The sequence below is a fragment of the Anomaloglossus baeobatrachus genome, chromosome 6 (genome assembly GCF_048569485.1).
Source record: "Anomaloglossus baeobatrachus isolate aAnoBae1 chromosome 6, aAnoBae1.hap1, whole genome shotgun sequence".
NCBI lineage: Eukaryota > Metazoa > Chordata > Amphibia > Anura > Aromobatidae > Anomaloglossus > Anomaloglossus baeobatrachus.
Genome location: NC_134358.1, coordinates 171,661,308 through 171,674,524, shown reverse-complemented (window position 1 = coordinate 171,674,524; position 13,217 = coordinate 171,661,308). Strand labels below are relative to the sequence as shown.

The window sequence follows — 13,217 nt, the reverse complement described above, 5'->3', positions numbered from 1 at the left end:
TTCAAATTCATCAGACAACCCAAGGCTTTGAAACGTTTCAGTATGTTCTCCAACATGGACTTAGATTTTAGATCTCTGTTTTTTGCTACCTAGAAATTTCTTCACGGCTTCTTTTAAAGATTCCCAAGTCCTTTTTTCAACAGTTTTCATTTTTGTTTTGAATACATTGTCCTTCATGAGTTCCCAAATGTATGAATCCACAAAAATGCATTCCTTCAGTTTTGCTTCGGAGAGTCTGTGAAACTTAGTACATACAGTTAGGTCCAGAAATATTTGGACAGTGACACAATTTTCGCGAGTTGGGCTCTGCATGCCACCACATTGGATTTGAAATGAAACCTCTACAACAGAATTCAAGTGCAGATTGTAACGTTTATTTTGAAGGTTTGAACAAAAATATCTGATAGAAATTGTAGGATATGTACACATTTCTTTACAAACACTCCACATTTTAGGAGGTCAAAAGTAATTGGACAAATAAACCAAACCCAAACAAAATATTTTTATTTTCAATATTTTGTTGCGAATCCTTTGGAGGCAATCACTGCCTTAAGTCTGGAACCCATGGACATCACCAAACGCTGGGTTTCCTCCTTCTTAATGCTTTGCCAGGCCTTTACAGCCGCAGCCTTCAGGTCTTGCTTGTTTGTGGGTCTTTCCGTCTTAAGGCTGGATTTGAGCAAGTGAAATGCATGCTCAATTGGGTTAAGATCTGGTGATTGACTTGGCCATTGCAGAATGTTCCACTTTTTTGCACTCATGAACTCCTGGGTAGCTTTGGCTGTATGCTTGGGGTCATTGTCCATCTGTACTATGAAGTGCCGCCCGATCAACTTTGCGGCATTTGGCTGAATCTGGGCTGAAAGTATATCCTGGTACACTTCAGAATTCATCCGGCTACTCTTATCTGCTGTTATGTCATCAATAAACACAAGTGACCCAGTGCCATTGAAAGCCATGCATGCCCATGCCATCACGTTGCCTCCACCATGTTTTACAGAGGATGTGGTGTGCCTTGGATCATGTGCCGTTCCCTTTCTTCTCCAAACTTTTTTCTTCCCATCATTCTGGTACAGGTTGATCTTTGTCTCATTTGTCCATAGAATACTTTTCCAGAACTGAGCTGGCTTCATGAGGTGTTTTTCAGCAAATTTAACTCTGGCCTGTCTATTTTTGGAATTGATGAATGGTTTGCATCTAGATATGAACCCTTTGTATTTACTTTCATGGAGTCTTCTCTTTACTGTTGACTTAGAGACAGATACACCTACTTCACTGAGAGTGTTCTGGACTTCAGTTGATGTTGTGAACGGGTTCTTCTTCACCAAAGAAAGTATGCGGCGATCATCCACCACTGTTGTCATCCGTGGACGCCCAGGCCTTTTTGAGTTCCCAAGCTCACCAGTCAATTCCTTTTTTCTCAGAATGTACCCGACTGTTGATTTTTCTACTCCAAGCATGTCTGCTATCTCTGATGGATTTTTTCTTTTTTTTCAGCCTCAGGATGTTCTGCTTCACCTCAATTGAGAGTTCCTTAGACCGCATGTTGTCTGGTCACAGCAACAGCTTCCAAATGCAAAACCACACACCTGTAATCAACCCCAGACCTTTTAACTACTTCATTGATTACAGGTTAACGAGGGAGACGCCTTCAGAGTTAATTGCAGCCCTTAGAGTCCCTTGTCCAATTACTTTTGGTCCCTTGAAAAAGAGGAGGCTATGCATTACAGAGCTATGATTCCTAAACCCTTTCTCCGATTTGGATGTGAAAACTCTCATATTGCAGCTGGGAGTATGCACTTTCAGCCCATATTATGTATATAATTGTATTTCTGAACATGTTTTTGTAAACAGCTAAAATAACAAAACTTGTGTCACTGTCCAAATATTTCTGGACCTAACTGTAGGTACGTAAAAGTCTCTCCTTCTTTTGGTAGTTTTCACAAACTTTTTGATCAGTCCAAGCTTAATGTGGAGTGGTCACAGAAGGACTTTAACAGGATCAATTAAACTTCCCGCAGCTATATTCTTGAGTCCAGGTTGCAAAGATGTTTTGTTTTGGCTGTAGAGATGAGACCTATTCCCAGCTGTCCCAGTTACACAAAAAGCATGGATACTTTGTGTTTCCTCCTGGCTATCCAAGGATCAAAAAGAGAACTTTCAGATCACCACATCTTGACCATCCTTGATCCTCGTAGTTAAGTTTCTTGAGAATAAGGTCTAAAATCTCATAATTTTCATTCAAGTGCACAGAATGCCCTACAGGCACTGAAGCATACTTGCTGCCATTGTGCAGTAGCGGAGCTTTCAGATTTTTTTGTATGAATCAATAAAGAGTCTCCCCTCGCTCAAATTGTACTCTGTGTTAAATTTTTACATTAGCCCAAGAACATCAGCGTAATATACGAGAGCACCGTTTTAAAAGTATGGAATTAATTCCTTTTGCAATTCCATTTTTTGGAAGCCTATGGAGTCAGTGTTTGTGAAAAAACTGTACCTGAAGGAATTTTCTCAACATTTTTTGTGAATTCAGCGATCAAAATCCCCTCTTACTTTCCCACCAAATTTACCCTTGCAGACCTGTGGTATTACTAACTGTAGGGCAGGAGAATATCTTGTACTTTTGTTGGAAAAGTAAGGCGAGAACCAATCCCGATAACAAGAATGCATTCAGAGCCATATTTACTTTTCTTTCTTGTTTCTCTAACTGTACAAATTGTCTTTATGTCACACTTTCTTTGCTCTGTGACAGTGTACAATATGATATAACATCTATTTTGTCTATTTTGTTCTCTTGTTGAATCTGTTGCTCTTCAATAATGGCTCAATCTCTCAAATTTGGATCCAGATTTGACAACACAGTTTGCAAAGTTGCATTTGTCCTACATTTCTTGCTCTACGTATCTTACACACACTCCATATTTTCCCTAGCTACATCCTGTTTACTAGGGTTATGTACATTCATCTTTGTAGGAAACAGCTGCTATACTAATTTTTAATGGAATCATGTACACTGGAAATTGAGTTAAAAAAATTCCAAAGAACATACACCATTGCCATTCAGATACGTTTCATTATAACAATGATGCTTTATATTTGTATAAAAGCTATGATGACATACCTAATATGATCTAATTTTATGCGTTTTGGCTTTTTACTACTTTTATACAACTTTCTAGTTGAAACTACACTATAAGGACAAAAGTATCTGTACAACTACAGGAGATTTTATAGCTCCCCATTCTAAATTTATAGGCATTAATATGGAGTTGATAGCCTATGCTTCTATAACAGCCTCCATTCTTCTGGGAAGGTTTTCTACAAGATTCTAGAGTGTGGTTGTGGGAAATGTTTTCCATTCATGTAGAAGAACATTTGTGAGATCAGACACAGATGTTGGGTGAGAGGTTCTGGTTCTCAATCTCCATTCAGGTCATTCCAAAGGTGTTCAATGGAGTAGTGATCAGAGCTCTGTGGGTCTGCAAGTTCTTCCACACTAAATTCATCCCAACCATACCTTTATGGACCTTGCTTTGAGCACTGGGACACAGTTGCGTTGGAATAAAAGAGGGCCTTTACCAAACTGCTCCCACAAAATTCTAAGCATAGAGTTGTCCAAAATTGTGTTAGTATGCAGAAACATTAAGATGTGTCTTCTATTGAAGTAAGGGGCTTAGGTAAGTCCCTAAAAATCAACTCCATAGCATTATCCCTACCTAGGCAAGTAACATTCCCCTGGAATTCACCAAGCCTAGACTCATCTAGAAGATTATAGAGAAGTGACATTCATCGCTCCACAGAACACATTTCCCCAGCTCTAGTAGTTATGAGTAGAGATGAGAAAACCAGATTCGGCATTCAATTTTTGGGCTGAACAACGACTTTAAAAAAAAAAAAAAAGTCGTTATGGTTATGGCTGGCTGTATGTGTGTGTGTGGAGACGCGAAATGACAATCAGTGACTTCAATTGGGGTTCGGGTCAAGTCCAAACCAGTGGTGGTACAGTTCATCTGCAGCCGCCAAACTGGACTTGCACAGATTCGCTCAGCTCTAGTTATGACCTTTAAACAACTTAGACATTCAGCATTGTGATTGCTTACATGCAGCTGCTCAGCCATGGAAACACATACCATGAAGTATCCAGAGCTCAGTTTTTGCGGTGAATTACAAAGTTTTGGACTGTGTAGTTATGGATTCAGCAGAACATTTGCGAATTTTATGCATTATGTGATTTGGCACTCAGCGACCCAGCTCTGTATCTTTATTTAGTCTGCCACTTTGTGGCAAAGATGCTGTGATTCGTAAGCCTGCTTTACACGGGACGAACGATTGTGTGATTTCACAATCGATTGTACCCGCCTCCGTCATTTTTGCGTCACGGGCAAATCGCTGCCTATGGCGCACAAACTCGTTTAACCCCCGTCACACGTACTTACCTTCTGGAAGACCTCGCTATGGGCAACGAACGTCCACTTCCTAAAGTGGGAGGGATGTTCGGCGTCACAGCGAAGTCACGTAGCCGCCGGCCAATAGAAGCGGAGGGGCGGAGATGAGCGGGACGTAAACATCCCGCCCACCTTTTTCCTTCCGCATAGTCGGCGGGTGCCGCGGGACGGAGGTAAGCTGCTGTTCATCGTTCCCGGGGTGTCACACGGAGCGGCGTGTGCTACCCCGGGAACGATGAGTAACCGGCGCCATTTTAATTAAACGAGATTATGAAACCGAGCAACGAGTACACGACTGACGATTTGTGAGCGATACTGCGTCGCTCGGAGGTGTCACACAGCCCGACGTCGCAAGCGATGCCGGATGTGCGTCACAAAAACCATGACCCCGACGATCTATCGCACAATAGATCGTCTCGTGTAAAGCACCCTTTAGACAGTTCCTTGCTAAAGATCCTAAAGGTTCCTCAATCAACTGTGATTGGAAGAAATTGAAAGCTGGAAGAAACATCATGAACTGATTTGATGCAACAGTGGCGTCCTAGTACAGGACCATGCTCGAATTCAGTCAGCGGTTTAAAATATTAACATTTGTGAAATAATGGGCCAAAGTCAGATTGCATGGCTATGTGCTGGATTTCATACACCTGGGGTAGTGGGCCGAAACTAAAACCTGATTTCAATCATTAAGACATGTATCTCAATATTTCTCTCCATATATTGAATATACAATCTCCTAATATATATCCCATTGGTGTAGCTTATCTAAGTGTATCTTATTAATTTATGGGATGTAAATCACTATTTTGCCATTATTTAGTTTTTGATGTCACGTGATCAAACTAACAGCAGCTATATCTTTAATTCTAATCAGGCAGAACAATGGTGTGTAAAGGGTGCTTTACACGCTGCGACATCGCTAACGATATATCGTCAGGGTCACGTCGTTAGTGATGCATATCCGGCGCCGTTATCGACATCGCAGCGTGTGACACCAATGAACGACAATCAACGAGCGCAAAAACGTGAAAAATCGTTGCTCGTTGACACATCGTTCATTTCCTTAATATCATTGCTGCTGCAGGTACGGTGTTGTTCGTCGTTCCTGCGGCAACACACATCGCTATGTGTGACACCGCAGGAATGACGAACATCTCCTTACCTGCGTCCACCGGCAATGAGGAAGGAAGAAGGTGGACGGCATGTTCCGGCTGCTCATCTCCGCCACTTCTCTGCTACTAGACGGCTGCCGTGTGATGTTGCTGTGATGCCGCACGAACCGCCCCCTTAGAAAGGAGGCGGTTCGCCGGCCAGATCGACGTCGCAGGGAAGGTAAGTCCGTGTGACGGGTGTTAGTGATGTTGTGCGCCACGGGCAGCGATTTTCCCATGACGCACAACCGACGGGGGCGGGTACGCATGTAAACTACCCTTTACTCTGCTGAATATTTATGAATAGCTATTGTTTTAACATAGATACAATTGTGGAGCGCTGCAGTGCAAGTTAGTCTAGGTGCACACTTTGCTAAAAACATATACTGCAAGCTTTTCCCCATTCACCAAAAGCCAATATTGTGTTTATTTGGCCTCTGGCAGGTATATATGTTTGCATTATGTTTTTGTCAAACTGTATAGAAAAAAGCAGCAACAGTGCCGCGGAATGTGTCCAGACTGTGGCCAATACTTCCTGAGCATATAAACACACTGCGTGCAGTTTGCTTTTATGGCAAAAAAAAAAATCACAGATGTGTAGCATGATGAATAGAACTGGTGCACTATACCTGCCCATCACCTATGCCTTTCTGCAAGTATGTACAGATGCAACACCATCGGCATTTATTTTCTACTCCAATGACATGACCACATTTCAAAGTTTACAAAATGTGTTTCAATTATGGTGGAAAAAGGAAAAAAAAAAGTTTTAAAAGTAATAAAATATTTCCTTTCATTTTTTAGCATAATTTAATAACACAAATCACAAATTTAAAAACAAATCATGTATTAGCAAAAGCAAAGAATGGTCAAAACTTCAGCCCTCCAGACCACATACAGTATAAAAGGACTCTACAGTAATGTTTGACATCTGTATACAGTAAACATTTATTTAAGGATCATCAGAATGAGCACTGGGTAGAATCAGCAATACACAGAAAATGTTATAAATTATATTGTGCAACCAACAAAAACTAATGTGAAACACTAAAGCTAATGAAGTAGTGGGGGAAACAACTATTGTCCGTAAATCCTACATAGGTAAACATTTCAGCAATTACGGAAACTGCACCTAAAAAAAAGAGGAAATTCAGCGATGATAGCATTGACATTTATTTTATATCAAGAACTTATAAATGGCTTTTATTTTAAGGGAATCTGTCACCCCCAAAATGCTAATTAAACTTATTCTAGCTATATAGGGTACTTAGCCCTACAAATCGTATAGGCCGTACTTTTTCCATTTCTGTAATTACTTTTCAAACGTGTTAAATTCCATTTTACTTTGAGGGGACTTTGGATACACCCTCTTAATTTGCAAACTGAGAAAGAAGTTCTTTGACTGTGACTGACAGAGCTCGCTTGGTCAGAGCGGTGCCTGAACCCTAACAATGGCACTACATGTGCACACTATGGAGGAGTCAGTGGCATGCACACATAATGGGCATGTGCATACTATGGAGGAGTAAGTGGCACGCACACATAATGGGCATGTGCATACTATGGAGGAGTCAGTGGCACGCACACATAATGGGCATGTGCATACTATGGAGGAGTCAGTGGCGTGCGCACACAGTGTGGACATGTGCACACTATGGAGGAGTAAGTGGCACGCACACATAATGGGCATGTGCATACTATGGAGGAGTCAGTGGCACGCACAGATAATGGGCATGTGCACACTATGGAGGAGTCAGTGGCGTGCGCACACAGTGTGGACATGTGCACACTATGGAGGAGTCAGTGGCATGCACACATAATGGGCACGTGCATACTATGGAGGAGTCAGTGGCACGCACACATAATGGGCATGTGCACACTATGGAGGAGTCAGTGGCACGCACACAGTGTGGACATGTGCACACTATTGAGGAGTCAGTGGCACGCACACATAATGGGCATGTGCATACTATGGAGGAGTCAGTGGTATGCACACAGTGTGGACATGTGCACACTATGGAGGAGTCAGTGGCGCGCACACAGTGTGGACATGTGCACACTATGGAGGAGTCAGTGGCACGCACACATAATGGGCATGTGTATGCTATGGCAGAGTCAGTGGCATGCACACAATGGGCATGTGGACACTATGATGGAGTCAGTGGCATGCACACATAATGGGCATGTGCATACTATGGAGGAGTCAGTGGCATGCACACAGTGTGGACATGTGCACACTATGGAGGAGTCAGTGGCAAGCACACATAATGGGCATGTGTATACTATGGCAGAGTCAGTGGCATGCACACAATGGGCATGTGTATACTATGGCAGAGTCAGTGGCACGCACACATAATGGGCATGTGCATACTATGGAGGAGTCAGTGGCATGCACACAATGGGCATGTGTATACTATGGCAGAGTCAGTGGCACGCACACATAATGGGCATGTGCATACTATGGCAGAGTCAGTGGCACGCACACATAATGGGCATGTGTATACTATGGCAGAGTCAGTGGCACGCACACATAATGGGCATGTGCATACTATGGAGGAGTCAGTGGCATGCACACAGTGTGGACATGTGCCCACTATGGAGGAGTCAGTGGCACGCACACATAATGGGCATGTGTATACTATGGTGGAGTCAGTGGCACGCACACATAATGGGCATGTGCACACTATGGAGGAGTCAGTGGCACGCATGCAGGTTAGGGCTCTGGCAAAGTGAGTCTCGTCAATCAGAATCAAGGAACCGTTTGGTATGCAAACTGGTAGTGTAAAGCTGGTGTCACACATAACGACAACGACATCGCTGTTACGTCACCATTTTCTGTGACGTAACAGCGACCTTGTAAGTCGCTGTTATGATCGCTGCTTAGCTGTCAAACACAGCGACGCAGCAGCGATCATAACGTCGCTACATGTGCAGAGAGCAGGGAGCCGCGCACACTGCTTAGCGCTGGCTCCTTGCTCTCCTAGCTACAGTACACATCGGGTTAATTAACCCGATGTGTACTGCAGCTACATGTCACAGTGCAGAGAGCAGGGAGCCGCGCACACTGCTTAGCGCTGGCTCCTTGCTCTCCTAGCTACAGTACACATCGGGTTAATTAACCCGATGTGTACTGCAGCTACATGTGCAGAGAGCAGGGAGCCGGCTCTAGCTGCAAGAGCGGCGGAGGCTGGTAACGAAGGTAAATATCGGGTAACCAGGGAAAGGTCTTCCCTTGGTTACCCGATGTTTACAGTGGTTACAGCTTTCCGCAGCTGCCAGACGCCAGCTCCTGCTCCCTGCTCGCTTCATTTCGTCGCTCTCTCGCTGTCACACACAGCGATGTGTGCGTCACAGCAGGAGAGCGACGACGAAAAAATGAAGCAGGACATTCAGCAACGAGCAACGACCTCACAGCAGGGGCCAGCTCGTTGCTGGATGTCACACAGAGCGACAGCGACGGGACGTCGCTGCAACGTCCCAGAAAATGGTGACGTAGCAGCGAAGTCGTTGTCGCTGTGTGTGACATCACCTTAACAGTGCACCAAGCTCTAGGTGCTAAGTGCCCTATATAACTGTTCAATTTAAATTGCTCTTGGGTGAGATAAGATCCTTTTATAAAAATAAGTACTCAGCCACTTGTCAGTGTTAACCTATTACCCAGTGGTGAGAAGAAACTTCTTAAAATTTTGCCTTCTGTGTTTATTAACATTTCCCCCATCTAATTATTTCTTCAGATTATTTCAGTTATAACTAATGTGGCATAAATAAATCTAGAAAACCTGATGGTCTGCACCAGGTGATACTAAGGCTTCAGTCTGTATTTGAAATGCAACCCACCGATCTCTAAAACTTCTACTGAACCCAACTTGCCACACACCATAGAGCCTTAACCTGGTGTGACTTTAGTTCAGCTTAACCACAGGGGACTTGGGTAATAAATCCAGAAAAAAAACTCTTAACATTTTTACAATACAATAATCTATACTGAGAGTAAAGGGGGTGTCCGGTCTAAATTGATAAGTCTGTGGTCACTCTAGGTGACAGCACACTTATGACCCCTTGATGCACACACATTGTGCGATGGGAGGACTTGCCAGTTTCCGAGCCGGGAATGTCAGTCACATGACTGCAATTGTGCACTATGCATGTTCCCAACCAGAACCTGCCAAGTGGATGTGGCCTTACTCCATACAAGTGTGTTGAGCAAGGCCACATCCATTAGATGGGCACACGCCTGCTACTCAGACGCGCCCACTCCATACATTTTTATGGAGCAAGGAAGAACCCACTAGTTTGGTTCTGACCTGGAGCATACATAGCACACAACTGCGGTTATGTGACTGCCATTCCCGGCTCAGATACCGGCAAGTCCTCCCTGTGCACAGTCTGTAGTCCCATTGAGTGACTGCTGACTTACCACTTTAGACCCGACAATCCCTTTAAGGCCGATTTCATACATTTGTGAAATAAGGACCGTTCTCACTCAGCCCGACCATCAGGTTTGCTTACCAGCTGCATTTACGCCCATGAAACAGGTAGCTCAAGTCAGGAGACCCTATGGTTGACTAGGTTTTCTGATGTAAGAATGGTTCATGTTTCACAAATGTGTTAAACCGACCTTTTCAGAGAGGAGTAACTTGTAGTTCCAAGACTCTAAAACGAAATATGTAACCATGCACTCTACTTACCATGAGCCATTTAGGTTGTTCGGCCTAGTTATATCTACTGTCTTTTCATATTGTATAGTTATGCCACTGTTTTTATAATTGAAACTATAATAGAAATCTATCCATATACAGAAAACATTTGTTTTTTTTCTCAGACCCGCCTTATGATGAAGTTCCCAAAAATTCATTTAAAAGCTGTTGTGACCTATTGACAAAAACACAATCACCTAATGGAAGAAATCCCCATGGGCAGCACTTTGTGGTTCCTAACATCTTATCACTTTACTCACCTAAGGCACTTGACAATTAACCAAGGATAGCTTCTTCTTTAGTTTTTATGGACATTTTACACATTCCTGAAAGTACCACATTTAAATAAAGACAAACGGATACGTGCAGAGCATTAAATAATGCTTTTAAGGGTCCTCACGTACCGAACCCAAGACAATAAAAAAATTCTAATATACTTCAAGGAAAATTTCAGTGATAAAAAAAATTTAAAAAAATTGTATAAAAAGTCTGAACAGTGTACAAAGATGCATTTTTAAAGAATATTTAGAAAATATCTGAAGGAAAAAAAGTCAGCAGAAAGGCAAAAGTCATTTCTTATATAGTGTACATACCACAGGGTACAGAATATATTATACATTCACTCACAATGACATATTCCTAGATAGTATATATTAACACTTCAAATTCATTTGCACTGAATGTCTCTTCTGAATGTCTCTCCATTAGGGATTCGGCTATCTGAGGGGGGTGAATGGGTATAACAAGACACCACTGAATGTGGAGAACATTTCATCAGAGTCTGAATTCGCCAGTTTGCCTCCTGTCAGGACAATGGCCACTTCATCTTGGGCTTTCAAGTTCAAAATGAGATTGAATGTACCAATCCCACTACAAACCGGCCTACTGGTGCTAGGCCTGTGATACTCCAGGAGTTCGCGTCGATAGCCAGAAGAATCCAGCTGTGCCACGCTGACATTGGACACCAACAGGACAGCTTCCACATAGTGGTTATGCTCTGGTGTAAGGACAGCAGAGAGCATATAACGACCCTCAATGGGAGCAGTGAAGATACCTGAAAGAGAGAAGCATGGTGGTAAATTCCAAGTGGTGATAGTAAAACTCAACATGGTCATAATAGTTCAAAGCCTATTATTAAGTATCTTTAAGTCCAAATGAAATGCAAATGCTTTCTTTGCCATCATATTTACAAGCCACAGTTACCTAGGAGGAGGAAAAAAAGTATAGAACTAGATAAGAGACAGACCTTCTCTCCACAGCATGGGGTCTCTAGTATTTCAAGGTATCTGGAAATGATTAGTGGAAATTTGGATATCCTAAGCTGACTGGACAGAACATACCAGTTAACAACTAGAGCAAAGGAGCTTTACTGCTGATGACTTTTTGAAGTAGCCAGTGCACCAATTTCAGCATTCTCCTTTGGGTTGCCCTAGGGCATAGTCTAAATATGCCTCTCATAACACTTGTGCTGTCATGTCATCACCGACTGCCTATTTGTCTTCACTAGCAGAGTCAAATCACCAGCTCCTGCTACACTGCAGGCAAAAACTATATTTTAGCTGCATTTTCACTTTATTGACCCATAATAAAAGTAATAAACTACTGTACATGTAAAAAATGAAAATTAGAAAAGGGACAGCATATGTAAATCACAGAGGGGTCTACAAATGGAACCAAAGACTAAGAGCCAGACAGTAGAGACGGTCACAATGAGCAGCTGTCACTATGGTAAATGCAGACCTCTAATACATTACAGGCAGAGTCCATGGTGGTCTGCTGACTGCTAGGCTTCTGTTAGAAAAGAGTAATGTCTGTTTTATCGGTACATACAAAACAAATATGTCCACCACAGTTGCTCTAGGAGATTCGTGTTGCCCTGGTCTGGCGTCCAGTATGGTCCTCCAAGGCAAACAGACCAGGGCAGCCAAGGAAGCCAGCCACAGAAGTGACTATTCTGGTCTGGCTGCCAAAGAGGAGGTATGGATGCTGGACCACGGACCAGGGCAACTCATAACTTTTTGTTCAACGTTAGTGTCAATTTTCTTTTTGTGATATACATCTAGAGCTATCATGGGTCTACAGACAAATTAAAGTGTCCCTGTTATTGAAAATAATGTTTAACATGTTATATTAAATGAGCATATTTTAAATTATTTTTGATACGGTATAACCCTTAAATGTTCTGCAGATCCCATCCGACTGTTGAAAAGACTGCTCAAAAGTGTGCATCTCAACAAATAAAAGTGGTCAGTGCTGGCAGGAGCATGTGTGTCGCCCTGGGCAAGCCAGGGGACACAGGTCACCACACCACCACACCCCACACTCCAGGTAGGCACACCATGCTAACCAGAAATCCTTGTTGCCTTCCTCCAGGAGTATGTTGATGCACACCAGGGGGTGGGCCAGGCGGTTGGCTCCGCCCATCGAGGAGCTCACAGCTCTGGAGGCAGGAAGAAACCAGGCAGTTGAGTCAGGGAGGAGGAAGTAGAAGGAGTAGAGGAGAAGCCCAGACAGGGCAAGAGTAAACAACTAAGTGAAAGGAGTAAAAGCAAGTAAAGTGACAGAAGGAAAGAAAGCCTGAAGGGTCCAGCTCTGTGTAGGGCCAGAACAGCAAGGTCAGCGACGGTGGTGACTGTCTGGAGGGGGACCGTTTGGAAGTTCCTGGAAGGACCCCGTTGGCTGTGTGCCCGGTGGTCTGGAGCAGTGTTCCGAAGGACAGTCAGCACCAGGGCAGGGGCCTCTCGGACCCCGGCAAGGCTAGGAGTCGCCAAATTTGCCGAATCCGTCAGTGAAGGGGACGTAGATCCCCCAACAACCAAGTCCCGATTGACGGCAACAGCCCAACCATTACAGGGGAGACACCGCCACCGCCAGGGCACCAGTTTCCCCGGGGCCAGCGCCTGCGGGCAAAGTGTAGAGCTCCT

General features: G+C 43.5%; 1 protein-coding gene across 1 annotated transcript in view; it reads right to left on the bottom strand.

Moving 5' to 3' along the window:
- Positions 1 to 6,519: 6,519 nt before the first annotated feature.
- EMILIN2 (elastin microfibril interfacer 2) overlaps positions 6,520 to 13,217 on the bottom strand; it is an 87,717-nt gene continuing 81,019 nt past the window's right edge. Inside the window, exon 9 of the mRNA XM_075314484.1 lies at positions 6,520 to 11,347. Within this exon, the coding sequence (XP_075170599.1) occupies positions 11,010 to 11,347 (338 nt within the window). The 3' untranslated portion in view covers positions 6,520 to 11,009. The remainder of the gene's footprint in view (positions 11,348 to 13,217) is intronic.